The 27534-nt window shown below is 39.0% G+C and overlaps 2 protein-coding genes across 2 annotated transcripts in view; both read right to left on the minus strand.

The window, feature by feature from the left end:
- COPB1 (COPI coat complex subunit beta 1) overlaps positions 1-10638 on the minus strand; it is a 39340-nt gene extending 28702 nt beyond the window's left edge. Inside the window, exons 1-6 of the mRNA XM_032853532.1 lie at positions 10540-10638; positions 9622-9771; positions 6227-6456; positions 5427-5596; positions 2529-2643; positions 1426-1518 (exon numbers count right to left, since the gene is read on the minus strand). Of these exons, the coding sequence (XP_032709423.1) occupies positions 1426-1518; positions 2529-2643; positions 5427-5596; positions 6227-6456; positions 9622-9712 (699 nt within the window). The 5' untranslated portion in view covers positions 9713-9771; positions 10540-10638. The remainder of the gene's footprint in view (positions 1-1425; positions 1519-2528; positions 2644-5426; positions 5597-6226; positions 6457-9621; positions 9772-10539) is intronic.
- Positions 10639-15993: 5355 nt separating this feature from the next.
- Positions 15994-27514, minus strand: PSMA1 (proteasome 20S subunit alpha 1). Its single transcript, XM_032853534.1, has 10 exons — positions 27392-27514; positions 25853-25897; positions 25214-25315; positions 24990-25093; positions 23720-23808; positions 23037-23107; positions 22582-22711; positions 21347-21426; positions 17675-17785; positions 15994-16360 (listed from the first exon to the last, which is right to left on the minus strand). The coding sequence occupies exons 1-10, from the start codon at positions 27392-27394 to the stop codon at positions 16304-16306; spliced, it is 792 nt and encodes a 263-aa protein (XP_032709425.1). The 5' UTR covers positions 27395-27514; the 3' UTR covers positions 15994-16303.
- Positions 27515-27534: the final 20 nt, after the last annotated feature.

Genomic DNA, 27534 nt, shown 5'->3' on the forward strand with positions numbered 1-27534 from the left:
CAGTCAAATCTCTTTTATTCAGGCATGACTCAAAAGCTATTTCCTCTTGGGGCACCTGGGTGGCTCAGTGGGTTGAGCCTCTGCCTTGGGCCCGGGTCATGGTATCAGGGTCCTGGAATCGAGCCCTGCATCGGGCTCCCTGCTCAGCGGCGAGCCTGCTTCCCCCTCTCTCTCTGCCTGCCTCTGCCTACTTGTGATCTCTGTCTGTCAAATAAATAAATAAAATCTTAAAAAAAAAAAAAAAAAGCTATTTCCTCTTACTGTAACGTGGACCCTGCTAGACAAAGAAGTCCATGAATAGCCAAGAATCCCTACTTTGGAGAGCCTCAGCAGCATCTCTAAACCACACAATGAATTAAAAGGAACCATACATTTACAGATCTGGTTTCATCTTAAATGCCAAATCCAAATGACTGGTTCCTTGTGTTGAAAGGGGCCCTTTTCTTTCAGAATCAAAGACAGCTGTAATCAGCAGTGTCTGCTGTGGGTACTTTGTCAATATTACCCTATTTAGTAAAGTCATTCCTGTTGTATATTTTTGTTGGCTTCCAATGTTATCAATACCAAAATAGGATGTTATTTACCTTTCATCGAACATTAAGATGCAATCAATTCTTTCAAAGAATGTATCAAATTTAAATGTTGCCAAAAAAACACTTCATTTTAAAAACCAAATCTCATCTAGTTTTAGACTTCCTATTGGTCAATGGCTGACAATGTTATACTGACATATTTAAAGTCTATTTTCTTTTACACACATGGAACACAGAAAGTATTTGTTTATTTATTTATTTATTTATTTTTTGGAACACAGAAAGTATTTAAAGCTTTTCTCCTTTGTTTATAACATTTCCAAAGTAGTCTGGTGTGTACTCAAGAAAAGATTTTGAATTTTTTTCCAAAGCCTGATTCATAACCTACTCAGTTACTGAACAGTGCATAATGATTTCTCTGCTGCTATATTGGGTCAAGCCATGAGTTTTTAACAGAATTCTTTAAGGAGGTTTAGAAAAATTGAAGTGCTTGAAAAACATAATAAACCAAAGGAAAGGAAAACAAAAAACAAAAAAAAAAAAGAAAAAAGAAAGCTTTCATAGACTATGTTTTAAAATATTTCTGGGGGCGCCTGGGTGGCTCAGTCATTAAGCATCTGTCTTCAGCTCAGGTCCTGACCCCAGGGCCCTGGGATCGGCCCACATCTGGCTCCCTGCTCAGTAGGAAGCCTGTTTCTCCTCCTCCCACTCCCCCTGCTTGTGTTCCCTCTCTCACTGTGTCTCTCTCTGTCAAAAAAATTAATAAAATCTTTTAAAAAATAAATATTTCTGCTATTAAAACATTATCCTAGCAATTGAGCAACATTCCAGAAAAAGACAATTTAACATTGTCTTAAACTCTTAAAGTGTATTTTACCCATCTTAGTCTTACCTTATAAATGAGTTCAACAATCACCAATTGAAGAATGTCTCCAAATGTTTGAACTTGATCAATGCAAGTACTTAGGTAATCCAAAGCTCGATCCTAACAAAATAAAAATATATTTATCAAATTCCACCTCATTCAATAAAAGGACACAGACAGAGTACCCCTACAATCAAAACAAACCAGCTATTTAGGATCATGGTTATTCCTGCCTCCAAGATTTATAGAAAAATCTCAATGATGCTTATATACTGAATGCTGACATAGAAAACTATGACCTCAACACTATCTCTACAGCAAAAGTATCAGGAAATTTTACTGAACTTTTTCTAATTATGCCCCCCATGTAGGTAAAGAGCACAACACCAAATATATAGGTCAATAAAACCAACTGTACAAGAGGACAAAATATCCTGGCCCAAACAAGCAGCTTTCTAATAATCTTGTTCAACAAAGATAAAATGACAGCATCTAGATTTCAGAGAAATGGACAGATTCCATATTTTTCAGTCTTCGTGCATATTACTTCCCACATTTTGAGAATACTGGACAGCAAAAATTCCAAGATTAGATGACACCAAAGTACGCAGAGTCACTGCTGATCCATACAGTTTAAGCACCAGCAGAGCCAGATGTAGAGTTGACACCAACTTAGGAAATTTGAAGAGCCTAGTAAGGATACTCACATACAATGAAGACAACGCTTCTTTCACAGACATGGCTCAGGGTGAACCCTATATAAAGCTAATACTTTTCTCTATTAAACAATTTTAGATCTATACCAACATAAGGAAAAACTGGTTTAAACCCCAAAACAGAGTGCTACAAAATACGGCCATAATAATTTCATTCTGGAAAAACCGCCAAGTGGCTATTATTATATACCTCTCAGACGTTTAAAATATTAAGTATTTACATAAGCAATTGTCTGGAGAAAGATTAAGAAAATACTATTTTATACAAATTAAATTCAAAAATCTAAAAAAACCCAAAATACACAGTTGTTCTATAAACAAAATCACTGACTAAAAACTTGATTAGGTCTATGTAAATACTTTTAATTCTCATTTGAATACAGTCCTAAAAGTATTTTTTAGAAAGTTCATCACCTGATCTGCATGAATTAGCATCATAAATGCATTCCTTTTGCAACTTGCATCCTTCTCATTCACCAGAAAATCATGTATCAGTTCAGGAGCATCAGGAATAAGATGTTCAAAATTCCTTAAAATAAAACAGGTAATAATCACATTTAATAAAAACCTATTTGTTATTTTAGTAACTCCCTGGACACCTATAAAATTAATCTTTATCAAGCTTACATCTTCATTTATTATCAAATTACGCATTAAGCATCCGCCTTCAGCTCAGGTCACGATCCCAGGGTCCTGGGATGGAGCCCTGCATCATCGCATCGGGCTCCCTGCTCGGTGGGTGGCCTGTTTCTCCCTCTCCCACTCCCCCTGCTTGTGTTCCCTCTCTTACTATCTCTCTGTCAAATAAATAAATAAAATAAAATAAAAATTATCAAATTATGTGTTTTCTAGTTTAATAAAGAAAAAGCTGACTTCTTCCACACGCTATCTTTCACTGGAATATCTCTAATAATTGTTTTTCATATACTTTAGGAATACAATAGCAATGTTCATGATGACAATCTCAAGGTACTGAAAGATTCTTAGGAATTATCAGAAATAAAGGGGACGTCTGGGTGGCTCAGTCATTAAGGGTCTTGCTTTCCACTCAGGTCATGATCCCAGGGTCCTAGGATCAAGCCCACGTCATCTAGCTCCCTGCTCAGGGGGAAGCCTGCTTCTCCCTCTACCATTCCCTCTGCTTGTATTCCCTTTTCTAATGTCTCGTTCTGTCAGATAAATAAATACGATCTTAAAAAAAAAAAAAAAGAATTATCAAGAATAAAAATAGTCCTTTGAATTGTATTAATTATGCATTATATTTACTTACTTACTTGCTAACTTACTTCCTTCAGGAAATTTTTAAGTATTGTAACATACAGATTAATGAACCCCAGCTTAAAAACTGTCACCTGACTTCAACAATTATTAACTCATGGCTAATTCTGTTTCACCTATACCCCTGCCCACTTTTTCCCCCCATATTATTTTGAAGCAAATCCCAAACCACTCACCACCTCTTCTATAAATATATCAGCATATTATAATTGAGGATTCTTTCTTTTTAAAACAAATCATAATACCATTATCATGCCTTAAAAAACGTAAAAATTCCTTAATATCATCATATACAGTGTTCAAACTTCCCGCTGCTTTATAAATGTCACAATTTTTGTGTATGCAGTCTAGTTTAAGTTCTGAAATTTGTGTAGTCTGTATGGTAACTTTCAAAGAACTCTACATTATTAACCAGAATACCACTTCCCTGACAGATAACAAAACCTAATATAACAATAAGAGAACTGTGAAACAGTTCTTTATGTACTTTATAGTACAAAGATATTTGTAAAAGTTACATCTGACGTCTAAATAGATTGACACCAGCGATTATAAAAGCCAAGCATTCTAGCCTTATCTAACTGGTTCTTTGAATCATTTTTAAAGTCCAAAATCTTCAGCTTTCCAAGAACAGGAATCAGTTAAGAACTGCAACCTTTCTAGTTAAAAAGTTCCCTCCTTGAACCCTCCTACACTGCTGGTAGGAATGAAAGGTGGTGCAGCCACTCTGGAAAACAGTATGGATGTTCCTCAAAATGTTGAAAATGGAGCTACCCTATGACCCAGCAATCTCACTACTGGGTATTTACCCTAAAGATACAAATGTAGTGATCCAAAGGGGCATGTGCACCCGAATGTTTATAGCAGCAATGTCCACAATAGCCAAACTATGGAAAGAACCTAGATGTCCATCCACAGATGAATGGATAAAGAAGATGTGGCATACATATACAACGGAATACTATGCAGCCATCAAAAGAAATGAAATCTTGCCATTTGCAATGATGTGGTTGGAACTAGAGGGTATTACGTTGAGCAAAATAAGTCAATCAGAGAAAGACAATTATTGTATGATCTCTCTGATATGAGGAATTTGAGAGGCAGGGTGGAGGGTTGTTGTGGGTAGGGAAGGAAAAAATGAAACAAGATGGGATCCGGAGGGAGACAAACCATCAGAGATTCTTAATCTCACAAAACAAACCGAGGGTTGCTGGGGGTGGGAGGGTAGGGCTGGGTGGTTGGGTTATGGACATTGGGGAGGGTGTGTGCTATGGTGAGTGCTGTGAAATGTGTAAGCCTGATGATTCACAGACCTGTACCCGTGGGGCAAATAATACTTTGTATGTTAATAAAAATAATTAAAAAGGGGCACCTGGGTGGCTCAGTTGGTTAAGCCTCTGCCTTCGGCTCAGGTCATGATCTCAGGGTCCTGGGATCGAGTCCCACATCGGGCTCCCTGCTGAGCAGGGAACCTGCTTCTCTTTCCACCTCTGCCTGCCACTCTGCCTGCTTATGTGCTCGCTTTCTCTCCCTCTCTCTCTCTCTCTCTCTCCTTCTCTGACAAATAAATAAATAAAATCTTAAAAAAAATAATAATCTCTTAAAAAAAAAAAATTTAAAAAAAAAAAAGCTCCCTCAAGGCTTCTAAGGGTAAAAAGACCCACATTCCACATAAAGAGAATTCAAAAACAGGGTCAAAACTCAAAACCTACAAGGGCTAAGCAAGTTAACTAATTAAGTGGGCTGAAGTACTACAATTGAGAATGACAGGCACCGTAAACTGGAAAGTGTACAACTTATTTAAAGGGAGCTACTGTTAATTTCAGCATACTGTCATGCAGAAACTAGGACCCGGGGTTGCCAGATCTTTTCAATGTTGACAACATAATGATAATAATAAAAAAAAAAATTGTTCAGGCCAAACAAAACATTATCACAAGCTACGTACAATCTGCAAGGAACTGCTGTGGAACCTCTAGTCTAAAAGAGTAAACAATCCTCACAAAACTAAGACACAGGAGTACCTTTATTTACCTGTAGATTGTATAGATGGCCAAAACAGCATTTCTTCTAACATAGCTGTGTCGGTGCTCCAAACAAGCACGGATAGCTGGCATTAAAGGTTCTAGCAATTCTGCTTCTTTCAATTTGCAAAGAAAACGAAGAGTGGATCCTCGAATAAATTCATTAGGATGCTGAAGATCCTGATAAAATTTAAATATGAAATGTTGAATTCCAGCATTTTACAAAACAACACACAATGAAGTGCAAAATTTCTTATGAAAAAAAAGAAAGTTGGTTTGTGGAAAAAGATCTACATTATCAGACAATTTCCTTCAGATTCCTGTCAATTTTTACTTATTACATCAATGTCTCATATTCTATGTGTTACTGTTTTTTTTTTTTTTTACTAGTAACATAAAAACGCATGGAAAGGGGCACCTGGGTGGCTCAGTGGGTTAAAGCCTCTGCCTTCGGCTCAGGTCATGATATCAGGGTCCTGATATCGAGCCCCACATCGGGCTCTCTGCTCAGTGGGAAGCCTGCTTCCTCCTCTCTCTCTGCCTGCCTCTCTGCCTACTTGTGATCTCTGTCTGTCAAATAAATAAATAAAATCTTTAAAAAAAAAAAACAAAACAAAAAACGCATGGAAAATATGTCCAAAGAAAGTAACAATAAAACTTTCTACAATAACTTTTCACAACTTCAGTTCCAATTATTGATAACTTAAATCTTATCCAAGATTTCATTTTAAAAATTAAAACAAATCCCATTCCACCAATTTTACAATTAAAATCAAAGCAATATTCAGAAATAACCATGGTTTGGTTTACCTTTCTGTATGCATCACATACAAGGATCATTTCATGTAAAAGTCTCCCATCTGGAGTTGTTTTAGGAACAATTTCCCAAAATACCAAAAGTAATTTTTTGATGGTATGATCCTGAAGGGGTAGCACAAAACGAATGATGGTCATCAAAAGTCCAGGAAGCTTTTCACCATTAAGAATCATAATGATTACTTTCTTTAAAGCTTCAGTCTTTGACTTCACATCTCCTTTTTCTGATTCAAAAAAAAAAAAAGGCACAATCATTTCAAAGAAAAATTCTTCAGGTTATTTTATAATTCACAAAGTAAAACATTTTCTCACTTTATCAGTAGTAATTGTAATAAAGGCAGTAAAGAAAGTGACAAGGGTTCTCGACCTAGCTCTACCATAAACAAGCTGAATGACTTTACACAAGTCATTTATCTCTGAACCTTATGATACTTTACACAGAACATGAAGGCACTGGATTAGGTCTCTGGTCCCTAACCCATGGAGTTAATGCAGAAGCCATGAATCTGTAGGTATACCAAATGATGCATGTCTCAAATACATACGTAGCTAGTTTTCACAGTGTAAATAGAGGCTGTTAGAATAAGTGCTTCTGAATTCAACATAGCTTTTAGTCAATGGAAGTTATAACCACTATCATGAGGGGAAAACAGGGAAGATCAGTGGCTTTTTTTTTAACATTAGATCTTCAAACTCAAAAAGGCTGAGGGGAGGCCTGGGTGGCTCAGCTGGTTAAGCCTCTGCTTTCAGCTCAGGTCATGATCCCAGGGTCCTGGGATCGAGCCCCGGATGGGGCTCTCTGCTCTGCAGGGAACCTGCTTCTGCCTATCTCTCTGCCTATCAAATAAATAAATAAAATCTTAAAAAAAAAAAAAAAAAACTGGGGGTGTCCGGGTGGCTCAGTTGGTTAAATGTCCACCTTTAACTCAGGTCAAGATCCCAGAGTCCTGGGATCAATTCCTGCATCTGGCTCCCTGCTCCACTGGCAACCTGCTTGTAACCCACCCCTAGGCCTCCCCCTGGTCATGTGCGCTCACTCTATCTCAAATACATATATAAAATTTAAAAAAAAAAACTGTAAAATGATGAACTATTAACCTGTGCAAACAATTACAAAGCATCAGGAAAGGGGACAGCAGCTGATAGCAATAACTATTTAATAAGACAGACTGGCAAAGTATTAAGTGGCTAAAGTTGTATTTGCTGAGCCTCAACAGGTTTTCTTATCTTTGTCCTGAGCTTCCTTTCTGAATATTAAAAAAAAAAAAAAAGTCTTTTCTTCCTAATCTGTTTGATAGCATAAAGGACACAAAGTCCAAAAGGCATAAAATTGTGTCATTATAATGCCGATGTCGTCTTCTGTTCCAGTTTTTGACTACTTTTCCCAAATTAGCAAATCTTAAGAATTTAGCAGGATAAAGCTCCATTTGTAACTACATGTTAAAAAGTTTTAGAAGTTGCACAGAAAACTTGTAAAAAATCTGTACCATTTATAATTCATGCCCTCTTAGCCCTAATTTCTATTCCAACAATTCAAACTGAGGTGAAGGATGCTTTTCTCCTACATCTTCAAAATTTTCAGAACTTTTCTTCCATGAACACTACTAAAAATATGGAAAATTTCAAATATTAATTCAATTCGCCAAAATCTACCAAGTAACTCCTACTGGGATCAAGAGTACATGCTCTGGGGGTGCCTGGGTGGCTCAGGGAGTTAAAGCCTCTGCCTTTGGCTCAGGTCATGATCTCAGGGTCCTGGGATGGAGCTCCACATTGGGCTCTCTGCTCAGCAGGGAGCCTGCTTCCCCCTCTCTCTGCGCCAGCCTCTTTGCCTACTTGTGATGTCTGTCAAATAAATAAATAAAAATCCTAAAAAAAAAAAAAAAAAAAAAAAGACTACATGCCCTGCCCACTGAGACAGCCAAGTGTCCTGAAAACTTTTAAATTATAAGAAAGAAATAGTAATCAAGTTTATTCATTAATGTGCATTTCATTCTACTATCATACATAAACACACACACATACACACAAAAAGAACTATCTGTGGCTTTGGTATATAGGGCTATAGGTTTAAGTGACATAAAGGAGGGTCTCTTTTTCCTTCTCTAAAAGTAGATCTCAATAGAAACCAAGTTATTAAGAAGCCTAAAATCAGGAGATAATTCTATTATTGCTGATTAAGACGTCGGAACAGGCAAGTAAAATACTGTCTCCTTTCAAATGGCAAACTACCTTCTAAAAGGATACTTTAAAGACCTGAAGCATAATTTTCATTCTTCTTTGTTTTAAACAGTAGTTACCATTTAAGTAAAACTTATTTTTAGTAGTTCAATGAAACAAGAATCATTATTTTGGAATGTGCCTTACTTTGGAAAAAATGTTTTTCACAGAATCACTCACAAAAAGGGATACCGAGTATACACTTTTAAAATCCAGAAATATACTTGTTTTCTTTTAGTAATAAATGCTTTTAAAAAGCTTAAACCTTTTTAAACCTCAAATGCTCAAAAAGCTTAAAACTTTCCAGAAAACACATGCATATTCCAAGTTCAATAGGTGGCAAACTCAAAGAACAAAGTTATTTTGGTTTTACAAGCTAAGTAATAAGAAGTTAAGTACACAAAGGAACTGAAACATTCAAATACACATTCTCAACCTGTTACCTGCAAAGAACTGTCAGCTACACTTAAGCATAATATATTAAACTATACAAGCTATTATGTTATCGTGAGGAATATCTTAACAACTAAACTACTATATTTCTTTAGTAAGTTGAGATGTTGTTTTATTTCCAAAAACTATCACTGCACGTCTAAATGTAACAAGTTTTCTTTTTCCAGATTTTATTTCTTTGAGAGAGAGAGAGTTAGAGAGAGAGAGCAGGAGCAGAGCAGAGGGTCAGAAGGAGCAGGAGACTCCCCATTGAGCAGGGAGCCTGAAGTGGGGCTCAATCCCAGGACCCTGGGATCATGACCCTAGTTAGCAGAAGGCAGACGCTTAACTGACCAACCACCCAGGCACCCCAGGTTTTAATTTTTATTAAGACCCAAGTTCTGGGGTGCCTGGGTAGCTCAGTCTGTTGGGCATCTGCCTTCAGCTCACATCATAACAACAATGTGGGATGAGGGATCCTTACATTGGGCTCCCTACTAAGCAGGGAGCCTGCTTCTCCCTCTCCCTCTTCCTGCTGCTCTGCCTACTTGTGCCCTCTATCAAAGAAATAAATAAAATCTTAAAAAAAAAAAATCAAAGTTCTACTTAAGAGAGTCTAGAAAAAAGTACTTAGACAAAAATTAAGTATTTCTAATTACAAAGAAACTTGTAATGGAAATGAGCCTTTTATTTTCACTTTTTCTCCATTTAATTTTCAAAATATCATCAGAGTTTACCTAGATCATTTTTTAAGCTAATTTCAGATGGTGGTTCTGAATCCATGGGCACGTTAATTAACGTATAGCACACGTTCTCCGCAGCCGTCATGGTTTCCGGATATAGTCAAACCTCGATACAAGATTTAAGGATGATAGATGCCAGAAAATCTAGAAAAACAAAACGATATCATTACAAGTAAAACACACACACACACACACACACACACACACACTCACACAAAACAAAAAACCACACACACACACACAACCAGTAACTATCATGATCTTTACTGTCTAAAGTTCATTCAGTCTGGCTAATGAGTTTTAAAGTACTAGAAGCGTAGGGTCAATTCATACTGTGTCCCATAAAAACAATGCCTAATATGATAAAAGACACGCTTGTCTGCCTCGGTCTTAGGATATTATCTCCCACCCCACAACACGCCTAGGGCTTGAGAATGCTGTACTGCACACTAAGGCCCACAATACAGTGACAGTCCCCCAGTCCCGCCCAACCGTGTAACAGAACAATGATTTTTAAACATAACTCACAATCTGAACTGCTCAAATAAGAGACCCTGTGCACGAAAACTCAGCTAAAAACCTTACAACATTTTCTTGTTCATGGGGACCCGACTGTGTGTCGGTCGGTCAATCAGTGCGCTGCACCCCCATCCCCTTCTGTCCCTCCAGCAAAGCAGCCCCGGCCCGGAATCGTGAAGCCCTGGGCCCTAGGAGGGACCAGACCCCTGGCCAGTACGCAAGACCGGGAAGGGGCGTTCGGCCCAGAGCTTCCCAGCCCCCAGTTCTACTTCGCCAGGCCCGGACGCGAGCGGCCTAGTCGCTCCCCTTCCGCATCTTCCCACGGGAGAGCTGGTTCCTCCGACCCAGCCCAGCCCAACACGCCTCCGGGATTGGGGGCTTTGGGCCCGCTACCTGGCTCCAAGGGGCGGCAGCTAGGGCAACGGTGGGACCGTCGACTGCGGCTCCAACTCGCAGCAGCAGCCACGGCTCCGCACAGTCCTCCGCTGACGTGGAAGGGGGTGGGGTGTCGAGGCCAAGCCACCCAGCCCCTACGGCAACTCAGAGAGGCCAAGTCTTCTCGGTCCTGCGCCTGCGCTCTGCAAGTATGCTCAAGTTTCTTCCTTCCAGTCCGCGGCGGTTTTAGGTGGCAGGGGCATCTGGGAAAGCTTAAAAGCTTAAATTCCTTTTCTAGCTCACCCACTAATAAACAGGGACTGTAACTAATTACTATTTGGGAAAGCCACTTCAGTACTTTTAATAAATGAGACTAGATTTTATGAAGATCCATTTCAGTTCTTAACCTCTCCAGGAATCTCGGTTTCTGCCTCTGCAGTTAGGCTGGGGTTGCTGGGACATCGGCAATTTATTTCGGAATGGTCCCTTTCAAGATCCTTTCTGAGCATCCAAGAAATTAACATACATACATACATACATACATACATACATACATTTATTTGCAAAAAGGGAGATTGACAGTCACTATTTTAAAAAGATTTTACCTTTCTCCAAAAAACCCAATTGTTGCAGCTACTAACAGCCATAGTACCTTCGGAATTGTTCTTGAGGTTCCATATGCCCCCACGCAGCACCTCTCCCTCAAAAACTTTTCTGGCCAATTGTTATTAAAAAATTTTTTTTGAAGCCTTGAACAAAACACTGTGAATAAAAGACATCTGACAGAACTCACCCTTAACAGGTACATACTTCATTAGGAACATAGAAAACAAATATTGTCTCACATATCTAGAATCCACCTATTTGAGATTTCTTCTTTTTAGAACCATCAAGCAACGTATAAATTCTTTGAGCACCCAAAATATATCACAAAGGCCATGGGTTCACATCATGTTCTAAGAATGTTCTTCAAATCCTATGTACTGATTAAAAAAACACGAAACTTTTTATCTTGAAATAATTGCAGATACAGAGATCCCATATACTCTTCCCCTAGTTTCTCCCAACTAGGGAGAAAACTAACATTTTGTGTACAGTTCAATATCAAATGCAGGAAATTGACATTGATATAATTTACTCCTCATTCAGATTCACCAGTTTTACATGTAGTCACTTCTGCATTTAGTTCTAGGCAATTTTACCTAGATTCATGTGACCATGGGGCACCTGGGTGGCTCAGTGGGTTGAGCCTCTGCCTTTGGCTCAGGTCATGATTTCAAGGTCCTGGGATCGAGCCCCGAATCGGGCTCTCTGCTCGGCAGCGCGTCTGCTTCCCTCTCTCTCTGCCTGCCTCTCTGCCTACTTGTGATCTCTCTCTGTCAAATAAATAAATAAAATCTTTAAAAAAAAAAAAAAAAAAAGCTCCTGCCTTCAGCTCATGTCATGATCTCAGGGTCCTGGGATCAAGCCCCCACATCAGGCTTTCTGCTCAGCAGGAGCCTGCTTCCCCCTCTCTCTGCCTGTGTCTCTGCCTACTTGTGTACTTTTTTTTTTTTTTTTTTAAGATTTTATTGGGGCACCTGGGTGGCTCATTGGGTTGAGCCTCTGCCTTCGGCTCAGGTCACGGTCCCGGAGTCCTGGGATTGAGCCCCACATCGGGATCTCTGCTCAGCGGGGAGCCTGCTTTCCCCTCACTCTCTGCCTGCCTCTCTACCTATTTGTGATCTCTCTCTCTTTCACGTGGATAAATAAAATCTTAAAAAAAAAAAAGATTTTATTTATTTGACAGAGAGAGAGAGAGAGCACAAGCAGGAGGAGCAGCAGGCAGAAGGAAAGGGAGAAGCAGGTTCCTCGCTGAGCAGGGAGCCTAATGCGGGGTTCGATCCCAGGACCCTGAGACCATGATCTAAGCCGAAGGCAGATGCTTAACCCACTGAGCCACCCAGCTGCCCCACATTGTTGTATATTCTTAAATACAGAGCTTATTCCATATATATCAGGACTTATATACCTGATTTCCTCCTGACTTATAATATGCACCTTGTTTTGGGTCTTGTTTTTACTCTAGTATATAATTATATAATTTTGAACACTTTTTCCTTTTTTAAAGTTTTTTTGTTGTTGTTGTTTTTGAGAGAGGGAGCACGCAAGAACAGGGGAAGGGTAGAGGGAGAGTATCTGAAGCAGACTCCACACTGAGCAGAGAAGCCCCAGTTGGGAGTTTGAACTCATGACCCAGAGATCATTACCTAAGCTGAAACAGAGTCTGACTGAGCCACCTAGGCACCCCTCATTTTGAATGCTTTTTTTTTAAGTTTTTATTTATTTGACACAGAGAGAGTGAGACCAAGAGGGAGAACACAAGCAGGCAGAGTGGCAAGCAGAGAAAGAGGGAGAAGCAGGCCCCTGCTGAGCAGAGAGCCAGAAACACGGCTGAATCCCAGGACCCTGGGATCATGAGCTGAGCCAAAGACAGACGCTTAACTGACTAAGACACCCAGGTGCCCCCCCGTTTTTTCCCCAAAGATTTAATGCTTTCTAACTTTAAGTTGAGAGCAAAAGCCTTGTCATATACCAAGAATCATAAAAATTTAGGTGTCCAGGAAATCGAAGCCTAGAGAAAAGGAACTTGTCCTCATATCACAAAATGGTGAAACATTGAAAAAGCTGGAATTAGAACCTGAATCCTGTCACCTACTTTACTGCCTCTTATTTTTTAACCATATGAGTTCTTCAAAGCTGCACCTATAGATGCCTAATAAATTCCAGATGAGTTGAACATTTTTTTAAAAGATTTTTATTTATTTGACAGAAATCACAAGTAGGCAGAAAGGCAGGCAGAGAGAGAGGGGGAAGCAGACTCCCTGCTGAGCAGAGAGCCCGATGTGGGGCTCGATCCCAGGACCCTGAGATGACCTGAGCCGAAGGCAGAGGCCTAACCCACTGAGCCACCCAGGCACCCCGAATATTATTTTTATATCAGTGATAGGTTTAATGAGAGATTATTAGGGATTTGTTTATCATTATTTAACACAGATTAAACAGAATAACTAAATATAACACACTAGACAAAACAACAGTGGAAATGCTTCACAAAGAACTCTGTACAGACAGTGGAGTCGATTGAATTTTATTGGGGTGGAAAGGATTTTAAGTTCTAAGGTCAGTGTATAAGACTAACATCATATATTAAAAAGATTACCAAGGGAGCTCCTGGGTGGCTCACAGTTAAGCCTCTGCCTTTGGCACGGGTCATGATCCCACATCCTGGGACTGAGCCCTGCAACCCTGCAACAGGTTCCTTGCTCGGCAGAGAGCCTGCTTCTCCCTCTCCCTGCCGCTCCCCCTACTTGTGCTCTATCTCTCTGTCAAAGAAATAAATAAAATCCTAAAAAAAAAAAAAAAAAAAAAAAAGATTACTAAGGGGCTCCCGGGTGGCTCAGTTGCTTAGGTGTCTTTCTGCCTTTGGCTCAGGTCATGATCTGTGGGTCTTAGGATCAAACTCTACATCAGGCCCCATACTCAGTGGGGCTCTGCTTTTTGCTCTCCCTCTATGGCCCCTGTGTCCATACCCTCTGTTTCAAATAAATGAAATCTTTACAAAAATAAAAATAAAAAGATTACTAAAACTGGCTCTGAGGGATGACTTTTTTTTTCCCAGCTGAGCGCCAGTCAAGTAATTTGTTTGCATTTAGGGAACAGATACAAAATGTTACTTACACATTATCTTTAAACAACAGAATCACCCAACAAGACAAGGCTCATACAATGCTAGGCACAGAGGAAAAGAGACTTGCCTGAGGCTTTAAAGAGATTATGAAATTTCCCACTTATGTTCCCTCCTCCAGACTATAAGAGCCATTGAGTGTGAAGGCGGGTGGGACCCCTCCCTCCCATTCACTTTGTGTATGGAAGTTGCACATGCTCAAGCCAACTCTATGGTAGGTAAAATGGCCACATGGTCCTTGTGGCCTCATCCCAAGCTCCAGTGGCCGATTCCTGGGTCTACTTCCAGAATAAAGACCCAACACCTCACACATTTCCTGTGTTTAGTGAGGTCTTTCTCTCAACAAGGTTGCCAGAGTTTGTCTTAGCACTTTACCTTCAAAAAGCCAGAGAGATTTAAATCTACTAACACTTTTAAGCTTTTGGGCAATCTGTAAGGGCACCTGGTTGGCTCAGTCAGCAGAGCGTTGTGACTCTTGGTCTTGGGCTTGTAGGTTCAAGCCCTATACTGGGTGTAGAGATTACTTAAAATATTATTTTTAAAATATTTATTTTAGAGAGAGAGAGAGAGAGCACAAGCAGGGGGAGTGGCAGGCAGACAGGGGAAGGAGAAGCAGGCTCGAGCTCAACAGCAAGCATCATGTGGGGTTTGATCCCAGGATGCTGGGACCACAACCTGAGCCAAAGGCAGACGCTTAACCAACTGAGCCACGCAGGTGCCCCCAAAATAAAATCTTTAAATAAAAATAAATTTTGGGCAATTTAGAAAAAAATAAACTAACATTTTATGAATTTTAGAGTGTATAAGGTATTTTCACATGAATTTTCCCATTTAACCTTTAAAATAATTCTCTAAACAGCAACTAATTAGTAGAATTAGATCTAAAATCCAAGTTCCCTATCTACAAATAAACTGTTCCTCTCTAGAAAGATAGGAATCTCAGGAAATAAAAAACTCCACAAGGTTTCTAAGCAGCAAAATTTTGGAGTGTTTGGTTTGTAGATCAGATTTCCTCAAATTTAATTTTACATGGCCTAAGATAAAAATTGTATTGCAGTATCTGGATACACCACTCACAAAAATAATGGAAGGCTGTCGAAAGATTACGCCAGCGTGGGGCTGGACATGATAAGAGGAAATGATGGTTTGGAATTAAAACTTCCCTCTTGTCATTTTGCAAAAGTTCCCTACACTGAGACCAGTGCTATCACTACTGCCATCTGCTGGTTGTAATGAAAAACCATCCATTTGTTAAAAACCTTGCTATTATGCTCCCTGGAAAGTCGTGGTTTCTCAGGTTTTAATAAGAACTCCAGGGTTGGGGCGCCTGGGTGGCTCAGTGGGTTAAAGCCTCTGCCTTCAGCTCAGGTCTTGATCTCGGGGTCCTGGGATCGAGCCCCACATCTTGCTTTCTGCTCAGCGGGGAGCCTGCTTCCTCCTCTCTCTCTGCCTGCCTCTCTGCCTACTTGTGATCTCTGTCAAATAAATAAATAAAATCTTTAAAAAAAAAAAAAACAAAACTCCAGGTTTGAACCCTGCAATTTGTATTCTGAACCAAATCTCCATGGATTCTCATGTAGCCAGTCCATACCTAGGGGGTTGGTATAAGGCTGTGATAGATAAGAGGTACTATTTTTCCCCATCACTAAACCTAAGGCAAATTAATTTGGCAAACATGGCAGACTACCAGTTGTAATCTCATTACTATTTATAGTTGAAGCTACTTAAAAAACAAAAACCCAATACACAGGCAGGTGAAACAATTTTATTTCACAGTTGTCTTTAAAAACACAAAGACACTATGTTCTTCATATAAAAACATTAGTACAGATAACTATACTTACTAGAAAATGATTATATAGACCCTCTCAAAGAAAAATCATACCATTATATGGTTTCACACAAGTTGCTTAGGAAAAACACATCTGGACTGATTCCTAAAACATACCATAAGACCACCCTGCATCTTTTGGTTCAAAGTATAGATTACTGTCATCAGTACATGTTCCTGAATTCTTACAGATTTGATAATACACACATAGACTGGCTTGTAACTTAATGTTCCATCGGTTCATCAGCCTTTTCTGCAGGTTCATCAGCAGGTTGAGCAGGCTGTAAGGGGAAGAAAAAAGAAAACAGGTTAAAAAGAAAAAAATCACTTAACCAATATATACTTCTTATCACAAATATTATAAAAAACATGCAAGAAAAAGGGGTTAGGAGATATTCTGGATACTCAGTTTTAGTTCACTGCCCTGTTAAAGTTTCTGAACAAACGTTTTTTGTTTTTAAGCAGGCATCATTTTATAGGACTGAAAACCTAAGCATCACTGAACAATTTCAGCATTTTATCATACTTTGTCTTGTTCAGGAATAAAGTCCTCCTTTTTATTATCACTTCTAGCCTTAGAATATAATCAGTACATTTTTGACATTCTCATCCTCTTCAGCACTAATAAACACAGAGAAAACATGATCAAACAAATCAGCTGTGTGGAACTCACAGCATTCTTCCCAACAGTACTGGTTCTTACCAACAACAGTTTAAATAATGCAAATCCTACTCCTCCAAATAGTACCAACCATATCCTCTCCAAGTTGAAAAAAAAAAAAAATTCACAGCAAAATATTTCTCTCTAGGACACTTTATTTTCAATTACACAGCCATCAAATAAGTATCTATAAATACCAACTGTGTATTCTAAATACCCAACAAAAGACCGGTATTTAATCTTCCTGATCCTTTTCTCAGTATTTGTGGGGCCAGTTCAGTTTCCAAAGGGACCCCAATAAACTTTCTCTCAGTCCCCACTCCTATAGACTCGTGGCTGGCCGTATGATTTCCTTTAACCAACAGAATAAGCAAAACTGATGCTGTGCCCCTCCCAGGCCTAGCCTTTAAGAATGTCTAGCACCTTCCATTTTTGAGCTTTTGAACTTTTGCAAGCTCTGAGCTGTTACCCTGCTAAAGAGACCCTTGTGAAGAGAGGCTCTGAGACTACAGGGACAGTGGTCCAGTCATCTTAGCAGAGGTCCCAACCTTCTAGCTGTCCCTCTAGGATATACCTAGAGAATATGAATAACAAAGACTGTGAATAAAGCCATCTTGGATGTTCCAGTCCCACTGCTTCAACTGAGTACAAGAGACCCTAAATGAGACCAGCAAAAGAATGACTTAGCCACAGTCCACAAACAGATTTGTGAAAAACAGCAACAGAGAGCCAAATCATTAACCCTTGTTGCTTATGGAGATCACTGCCCCCTCAGTACTTTACATTGTTCAGTTCCAAGTTTTCCTACTGTCATTTGAACTGTGAGCCTATCTCAATGATTAAAGCCAAAAATGGTGTCTTTCCTCAACAACTGTGGTAGGAACAGCAGTTTATGATAGAACTAAACCTTCTGGTATCATGATTAGTTATATACCTGTGCCTTTCTCTGCGGTCTTTCTTCAAGACCTTCCAGGAATGGAGATACATCATCATCATCATAAATCGTGAACTCCAAGTCTTTACCAACAATTCCAATGGAAACATTCTGGGGGCAGGAGGAGGGAAAGATAAAAATTGAAAATCAAGAGAATTCATATTGGAAAATGCTTTTGATTAAATGTTGAGTGAAAAAAACAAATGTTTATATAGCACTTAATAAGACTAAAAAGTACTTAAGTGTAGAGAAAAAAGGAAGAAGAAAACTAGCAGATCCCTGTTTAACTTGCAGATTTAATATTCACTTTTGATAATCATGAGTAACGCCAAAGGTCTGGCCTCCTAGGAATTTGTAACTAGGCTCATAATGGAAATGTGCTGCAGACCAGTGTTACCACAGCGAGCAACTTGGCTGGGAAATAAGCCTAACTCCAAAGAAATAATCGGGTTTGTTTCCTATGTGAGTTAAGACATGGTGATTCTTAATAAGGAAAGAGAACAAGTTTTAGGTTCTAAAATGTTGTCTTTGGTGGGGTCTTGGAACTATTTTCTACATGTTAAAATTTAAGAGCAATTCTTAAAATGCTCAGTGAACGCCAACCAGTGTAAAAAAAGCCTCCTATAAGATTAAAATTTTAGTGAAAAATTGAGGCATAATATACAGGCCTTCTCTCAATGATTTCATTAATCATTCTCCACGATTCAGTAAAAATATGAAATGAGAAAGCCAGATACCTGAGCAAACTTTTCCAAATTGCAAATGTCAACAGGTAACTGTAAACCCCAATTTTAAAAGATAGTCATCTTGGAGTGATGGCATGATGGGTACTTTATTCATTTTTGGGGGGAGTGGGTGGGGAGGGAGAGAGAGAATCTTAAGCAGGTTCCACACTGAGCATGGAGCCTGATGCAGGTTCGATCTTATCATGACCTGAACCAAAATCAAGAGTCAGATCCTTAACCAACTGAGCCACCCAGGTGACCCTATGGTAAACAAATAAAAATAATTTAATGTATGTTCCTGATTTTTTTAAAAATTATTTTTAGGATAGGAAAAATTATTTTTAAAAGATTACACAGGTTATAAATTCTTCACATACATATACAATAATAACTATCCAATCACGATAATAAGATGGATTTACAAAATGCTGACTCATTTCCCTTTAATGATCATTAACCACAAGGAGGCCTGTAGTGGATCCTGCATTGTACTATACAGGTCCCTAGATCATCCAATCTCCTCTCTCCTGGACATCTTTCTAGGATTTTCCATTCTCCTTGCTCCTTATTTCACTGAGAAAACAGAAGCAATTAGAAGAGAATGTTCAGGGGCACCTGGGTGGCTCAGTGGGTTAAAGCCTCTGCCTTCGGTTCAGGTCATGATCTCAGGGTCCTGGGATCGAGCCCCACATCGGGCTCTCTGCTCAGCGGGGAGCCTGCATCCTCCTCTCTCTCTGCCTGCCTCTCTGCCTGCTTGTGATCTCTGTCTGTCAAATAAATAAATAAATAATCTTAAAAAAATATACTTTCAGAAGAGAATGTTCACAGGCTCCCATAGTAACTACCGTTTCCTGTATCTATGTCCCTAGATTCTCTCCCTTCCTGTTAGTGTGAATGAACCAATATCCCAAGGTCTACCTTTCCACCTGTATACATTTAAGGACATTGGTCCAGCAGTTTTTCCTCATATTTCTCCTACATAAATGTTTCTCTTTACACTGGATTATTCTTATAATCATGCACCAGACATGCTGTAATTTCTCCCATTTTAAAAAACCAAAACAACGAAAAACTCTCACTACATTCTCTTCCAACCACCACCCCATTTCTCTGAACCTGCAAGAGAATATCTCCATAAAGCCACTTCCAATTCCTCTTCTCCCATTCTGTCCCGGTTCCATTCCTTTCAGTTTTGGGCTCACCGTTCCAATAAAATTGTCTAGTCAAGTCCCCATCATTATTAATCTAATGGTTAATTCTCATTCCCTATCTTCCGTGATGTATTAGCAATTTTTCATTCCCTCTTCCTCAAAATAGTTTCTTCATTTGTTTTCAAGAATGCTTTCCTCCAACCTTCCTCGTCATCTTTCTCAGTCTCTCTTTGTTGATACTCACCTTCCAATCTCTAAAGGTGCGATAGGCACTCTAGAGGGCCCCTTGCCCAGGCCTCAAACCTCTTGAGAAACTATTGGATTCCTTCAGTGGTTTCATCCAATTCAGTCTCTAAATGCCATTTCTACATAAAGACTCCAAACTTTCTAAGTCCAGCTAGACCATTCTCCACCAAACTCCAGGGCATACATATCTGATAGCTGCTTATTGTTATTATTTTTTTTTTCAAAGTAAGCGTTATGCCCAACATGGGGCTTGAACTCATAACCCCAAGATCAAGAGCTGTATGGTCTACTGACTGAGCCAGCCTGGTGCCCAAATAACTGCTTATTCTCTATCAGTAATGGACAGTAGGCATTAACAAGTTTTAAGTCCTAAGCTAACTGCCTGATCTTTCTCCACAACTCCTACCCCAAGACTTGTTCCTTCCACTGTCTTATATCCAGCTCAGTAAATTGTAAATCTCTCCTTCCTCTAATCAAGCCCAAAATCATGAAAACAACTTTTTTTGTTATTTTTACACCCTCACAACCAATGCACTAACAAATGTTTTTAGATCTAATTTTAAAAGATACCCAAAAGTGAACCACTTATCCTGATCTCCAACTTCAAGGCTCTTTTAAACCACAATTTCTCTGTATTCTGTATCACCGTAAGAGTTTCAAAACGATTTTCACCCATGTTGCCCACTACAATCTATTTTCAGAATGGCGTCCAGAATAACTCTTTTGAAACCTAAATCAAATCATGGTATCTTCTGTTCAAACTTAATAATCTATTCAGTAAAATCCAAAGTACCTACAATGGTTTATACACAATCTGGGCTCCATTATTTCACTTTAGTCATTCTCTTTCTCTTGATCTCCAACACTCCTGGCCTTCTTGCCTCAAAGACTAGAAATATTCTGGACTCAAAGCCCTTATACTTGTATTCCCTGGAATCATCTTGCTCTAGATATCTGAATCACTCACTCACTCATCTCCTTTAGACATCTTCCTCAAATTTCACTTTCTCAGTGAAGCCATCCTTAACTAACCTATTTTAAATGTCCCTCACCACACCTTCTTCCCATACCCAGATGGTCCTTCTTTTTCCTCTTAACCTATTTTTTCTGTAGTATTTATCATTTTCTATGTATTATATAATTTACTTATGCATATATTGTCTATCTCCCCGACCTGAATGTATGCTCCAAGAAAGCCAAGATGTTTGATGTGTTTATTATATTCTCAATGTCTACTGCCTACACATGATAGGTGCTCAATATATGTATTTGTTAATGGAGTTAATAATACAAAGATATTTCTACCTGCTGAAGAAACTGAAGGACATTCTACCTAAGACTTACCGGTTTTATTGCTTTATTCCAAAAAGAAATGTTTGAAAATCATTTCAAAATCAGATCACTTAGTGAATAGCTTAAAGAAAAAGAATGAACCAACCAAGGGAGCCATCTCCCAAATTAAAGAATTGTTAAGCATATACTCCTCTATTATATTTATGAAATAAATGATTGACCTATAATGTTGAAATCTCGAAGAACATGATATCTACCTTTGTAGTTAGGTCCTGTTCTGCTGGAAGCGTCTCTCGTAAGGCACGCAGACCATGTTTCACCAGTTCATTTAAATTGCCTATATAATAAATTAATAATTATTTCTTAATTTCACCTTCATGCTAGGCTACTTTTATCTGTCAGGTCTATTATGGTTTCAGTCACATACTAAATATATCACAATAATAATAGCCAAAATTATAATGTTTAGCCATATAATCTAATAATAATAAATAACATCACTATTATTTTATGTAATAAGAGAATACATGATTTTTATTCCTAAATTTGGCCTTTTTTATGCTAAATCAAATGGGAATCCTGATTCACAAATGCTATAGCACAAAGTTTTGTAGAATGTATTCTATGGAAGGTGTTTGCTCTTATAAACAAAGTCTCCAACTCTTTCTATGTGGCCAGTATTAACCTGATACCAAACTAGAAGAAGATATCACAAGAAACTAAAACTACAGATCAATAATCCTTATGGATACAGACAGACAAAAAAAACTCAACAAAATATCAGCAAAATGAATCCAGCAACATTTATGTTTATGTAAACATTTATATATATATATAGTTTATATTATTAATCATGAGCAAGAAGGATTTATCCTAGGAATGCAAAGCTGGTTTAACATTCAAAAGTCAAATAACGCAATATACCATGATAGAATGAAGGGGAAACAACCACATGGTCACCTCAAGAGATGTCCAAAAAGGATGTGTTAAAGTCTAAGACCCTTGCATAAGCAAAGCACTTGAAAAGGTTGTCCTATGATCACATCTTACATCAACATTTTACTTTTCTTTCCCATAGTTACCTTAATTTTTTACTTGTTTATGGACTACTTAATACAGAAATATCTGTGTGGCTAAAAATAAGAGAATCACAGAAAACTAAAAGCTGGTAACAGAACTTATAACTGGTAAACAGTACACTGGTCTTCAACTCTGGTTGAGGCACACTTCAGACCAACAGAACCAAGACTCTTCAAAGCTGAGGACATTTGTATTTTGACAAAGTTCTATTGTGACGGAAACTACTGTGATGGCTACCTGGGGTAATAACCAGTATGTATGAGAGAAATAATGAACACTCCATGGGCTTATTTGAAAACAAAATAAAACAAAAACTCTTTCTGTAAGGCTAATAGTTTTCTTCATTTAGGATACTATTTATTCACTATATAAAGACTAGAGGGGACCAAAAAAAAAAAAAAAAATCACTCACACTCCATAAATCCAGACATATGTCTCTCCAAGTAAGTACGAGCTGATTGAGAACGGGCTCCAATGGACATGGCTCTACAGTCAAAATAGTTGGCAGACGGACAGGTTTGGAAAATGTGAGGGCCCATATCCTACAAATAGAAAAGAAATATATATACATACACACACTGTTATAATTTCTAGTCAGTTTTCTTTTGTTTTCATTTTTGCTTTTTTTTAAAGATTTTTTTATTTATTTGACAGAAAGAGAGAGATCACAAGTAGGCAGAAAGGCAGGCAGAGAGAGGGGGAAGTAGGCTCCCAGCTGACCAGAGAGGCTGATGTGGGCCTCGATCCTAGGACCCAAGATCATGATGACCCAAGCCAAAGGCAGAGGCTTAACCCACTGACCCACCCAGGCACCCTCTAGTCAGTTTTTTAAAAAATCATAAAAATATATTAATTCTATTAACTTACATCATAACCAGCAATAAGTAGTCCAACGCCATATGGTCTCCGGCCATATCGCTGGGTTGGTATCTGGGTCTCTTAAACTAGTTAAAGAAACTGTTCGAACAAGGAATAAAGTACTAAATTTATTCTCAAATTAAACACTATTAACAAAGAGCTCTGTTTTTGTTTTTTGTTTTTTTTTTTTAAGTTGCTGCACAATCCACCACAGCAAGAAGAAATACAAGAGAAATATTTCTTTGGCCTAGTATTACAAAAATGTTAGAACTATCCACCAAACCTAAGAATGAGTGCTAGCAAAATGGTCTCTTTTCACATAGAGAACCTCATCTGTTTTGGATATAAGGGATCAGGAATTTTGAAGGACATCTAGAACCACCAATAAGAAACTTTAAATCATCTCTAAAAATGAGACTTGACTGGTTTTCCTCAAATTGAGCTTATCTAGGTCTAGAAAAGAGCTGACGAAAGAGCAATCCAAATCCTTATTTAGAATACATTTTTCCATGACAAAATGCCCTACAATTCCTTCTAAATTTTAAACATTTTGTTGTTGAAAAATAACTAACCTTAAAGTTTTCAAAATTTTACCTACGCTATGTATTATATTCCCAATAATTAACATAACACTTAAGTATCAAAACTCTATTTAAAGTTCACATTCATAAATGCTAACAAAAAAAGGATACTGCTTCCAATTAGAGATACAAGACGAGACACAGGAAGAGGTCTGTCAAATACAAATCTGGAATCCAAACACTCCTGGCGCATAAAATTACTAAAAAGGAAACAAGGAAAATTAGTTATTTCTCATCAGAGTTATTTCAGTCTAAATAAAGTAGTTTGATTTTTTTTGTTTGTTTTCTTCACATGGATTACATCCATGTAAGGGAATGAGAAAGACATGCCACAAGGATGCGTATTTATACCAAACTCTTGGGACACATGAGGTTTTTTTTAAAAAAAAAAAAAAAGATTAAAAACTCCTTAGCTCTAGATAAACTTGGTCTCTGAGCACTTTAGAGAACAGAGAAGGCTGAGCAAGAGAAAAAGAGCAATAAATTACCCAAAAGGTACTGTGTTACATGCTCTACATGTTGGGCTCTTAAACAATAACCTTGAAAAAGTAAATACTAAAAGAACTGATGGTTTAAGTAACTAGCCTCATCTCAAATACTAAGGGTTAAAGTAAGAATGAAACTCAATCTGTATGACTTCAAAGCCCCAGCTCTTCATTTTTAGTAAGCCTCTCAACTAGATACAATCTGTTTCCTCTGGACTCAGAGAAATCTACCTGTTACTCTCCACTTTCTACCTTGTATTATGGATATACTACTAGATTTTAAGTTCCTAGAAAAGATGCGTATCTGACTCACCCTTGTGTACCCTGCAGTATCCGGTATTGAGCTTTGCAAGAAATATATGTCTAATAAATACTGGCATATTAAAGAAAGCAAGAGTAGTTCCCCCAAGCCTCAGAAACCAGGCAAGGTCTTCTTAGTCATAACATTGTCTCAAACAATATATCCTGAGTTAACAAGTATCACATTATTTGGTGACTTCTCAAAAGCTTTGATCTTTTTTTTTTTTAAGATTTTATTTATTTACTTTTTTGACAGAGAGATCACAGTAGGCAGAGAGTGAGAGGGAAGCAAGCTCCCCGTCAAGCAGAGAGCCTGATGCGGGGCTCGATCCCAGGACCCCGAGATCATGACCTGAGCCGAAGGCAGAGGCTTAACCCACTGAGCCACCCAGGCGCCCCACAAAAACTTTAATCTTAACATGGTTAAATCTAGTAGTTTCTATTAGAGGGATCAAGAAACAGAGCATTCAGCAACTGAGCCCAAATCCACTAAGGTATCACAATCTGAATTTAGAATCTCTACCAGACAACTTCCTAAAATATCTTAGCTGGACGAGTCAAAAGAATTATCTTTTGTTTTACATAATCATACTCACCATAACAGTCTAGCATCAGCAGTAAGTCCCGCAATTGAGATACCAATATGGTTGTCAACATGGAGAATTTTTTTCTGATGAGCTGCAAGTTCTGACTGTGCTCTCTAAACAGGGACATTATAAAACACAAAAACACATTTATAGTTTTATTATTTACACAGTGAAACTTACATTTGTTAGTTCCATTTCCTACATGAGGAAGATTTATTTACTGCCTCACTCACCTTTAGTGCAACCAACACTGCATGGGTTTTTGATTTCAGACCAACCGTGGCTGAACCTTGCTTGACAGCTTCCATTGCATACTCAATTTGATGAATCCTGCCCTAAAGAGAAAACAACACATCTTGGAGTCATCTTACAAGACCCTTCATATATTCAAAATTGATCTAGTGTTCTTAAATCTCAGGTGAATATAGTTAAATCTCAGATGATTTTTCTTTTCTATTATTTTTTTTTAATTTTATTTATTCATTTGAGAGAGAGAGAGAGCATGACAGAGGAGGAGGTCAGAGGGAAAAGCAGACTTCCCATTGAGCTCGATCCCTGGATTCTGGGACCACAACTTGAGCCTAAGGCAGTCCCTTAATCAACTGAGCAACCCAGGTGCCCCTGATTTTTCCTTTAAATTAGGAAAGTTACTTTAATAATAAATCTAGGTTCCAGGAATGTCTAAAATGATTATATTCCATTTTCTCACAGCCTACAATTTCATGAGTTTTTCTTTCTTTTTAAAGTAGGCTCCACACCCAATGTGTGTCTCAAATTCACCACCCCAAGATCAAGAGTTGCATGCTCTACTAGTGAGCTAGCTAGGTGACCCTCTAAAGCCACTTCACAGATAAAGTATAAAACATTTTTACCTGAGGGCTCCAAACAGTGACATCATTGTCATACTGGTTGCGAAACTGAAAGTAAAAGAAAAAACACCTATTGATTTAAGAACATTACAAATTCAAATTTTTAATAAGCTCTAATTAAAAAATGTTCTCCCATCTGTTTCCATTCAACATTAACACATGCTGTTAATACAACCTCAATGGTAGATTACTCAGTTGCAAAACAAATTCTAAAACTTACCAGGAGCTAAAAGGAAGGAGCAGATCTAGATGGGACCTAACTTCCCAACTTTCTATCTGTAGCACTCCCTTTGGGTTCAATTACTAAAGTTCATAGTGTTCAACTTTCCTTCCCTGTTTATGCTCTTTCCTTATCCTGGGCCCTAATAAAAAGAGTTAAAAGCACTCTTCCTCTTTAAAATAGCTCAAATGTCTACCTCTTTAAGTCTTCATCTTTTCTCCCAAAATTCCAACATACACTCCCATCAGTTCTTTATCTGCACGTCCCTTTCTGCTTAATGATTAGGAACAGGGCAGATTTATCTTTGAACCCTTGCTGCACTCAAAACAGTGCCTTGAACGTATAAACATTCATACTGAATGAATAAACACAAGAATGTTCTCAGGAAGTCTGGCGTTGACACAAACAGTTAAAGCCATCAGAACCATTACTGCTTTAATAGACATTGAAACAAGTCTACTAGCCAAATACTGGGAGAATAATCGCGGACCGGGGGATAGTGAGAAAGTTGAGTGCTGGAATGGCAGGTTATGGCTGGAAGTCCTGAGGCCAGGTGGTATCCGTGACATCACCACTTCTCCCAGCTTCGGTTTATTCGTCCGTAAAACTAGGTGACTGGACAACATGAAAAGAATCCTTTCTTTTTAAAAAAGATTTATTGAGAGAAAGAGAGAGAGTGAGATAGCACAACAGCGCGGGGGACGGGGAGGGAGGGAGAGGGAGAGAAGCAGACTCCCTGAGAAGCAGGGAACCGACATGGGGCTTGACCCCAGGATCCTGGGATCATGACCCGAGACAAAGGCAGACGCTTAACTAACTGAACCACTCAGGCGCCCCGAAAGAACCCTTTCTGATCAAGCCCTAGGAGAGAAAGAAATCAGACGGACCCACAAGTAAAATGGACGCTGTCCTGGAACCCAAACCCAGGGATCAAGTCTGCTGGGGCAATACAGTGAAGCGTCGAAGTCAAGTCCCTATGTCCCCTTCTCTCCCACACAGAGCACGAGGGGCCACTCTGAGCTTCTTGGAATTACACCACTGAAATAACTGGAGGGGCGAACTCAGGTGGTTGACCGAGGAAACAGTGTCCCAGGCTTGGAAGAAAGCGAAACGAACCCCGGAGAACGGCAGCACCGACTACCCACCGCCCCTCTCCCGGCCAGGCCGGAGATGCTGAATCACTGCCGGAATCCTCCCGTTGGCGGGGGTTCCCATACCCCCTAGCCCCGGGCCGCTCTGAGAATGACAGAACGGGGGGCTCGCCATTCCCCCCGCCCGCGGACCTCAGGCCCAAAACTGCCGGCGCTCAGAATCCAACGCACCATGGTTCCGGCGCGGATCTGGCTGCGGCCTCCTGCAGAGGTGCGGAATCAGGAAGGTTGCCGAAACTACCGCTCGACAATCTACAGAGAAGCCTTCGGGATTTTGACGAGGGCGGCGCAGGGCAGGGCAGTCTATCCCAGAG

The sequence above is a fragment of the Lontra canadensis genome, unplaced genomic scaffold, assembly GCF_010015895.1.
Source record: "Lontra canadensis isolate GAN:19392208 unplaced genomic scaffold, GSC_riverotter_1.0 scaffold7, whole genome shotgun sequence".
Lineage (NCBI taxonomy): Eukaryota > Metazoa > Chordata > Mammalia > Carnivora > Mustelidae > Lontra > Lontra canadensis.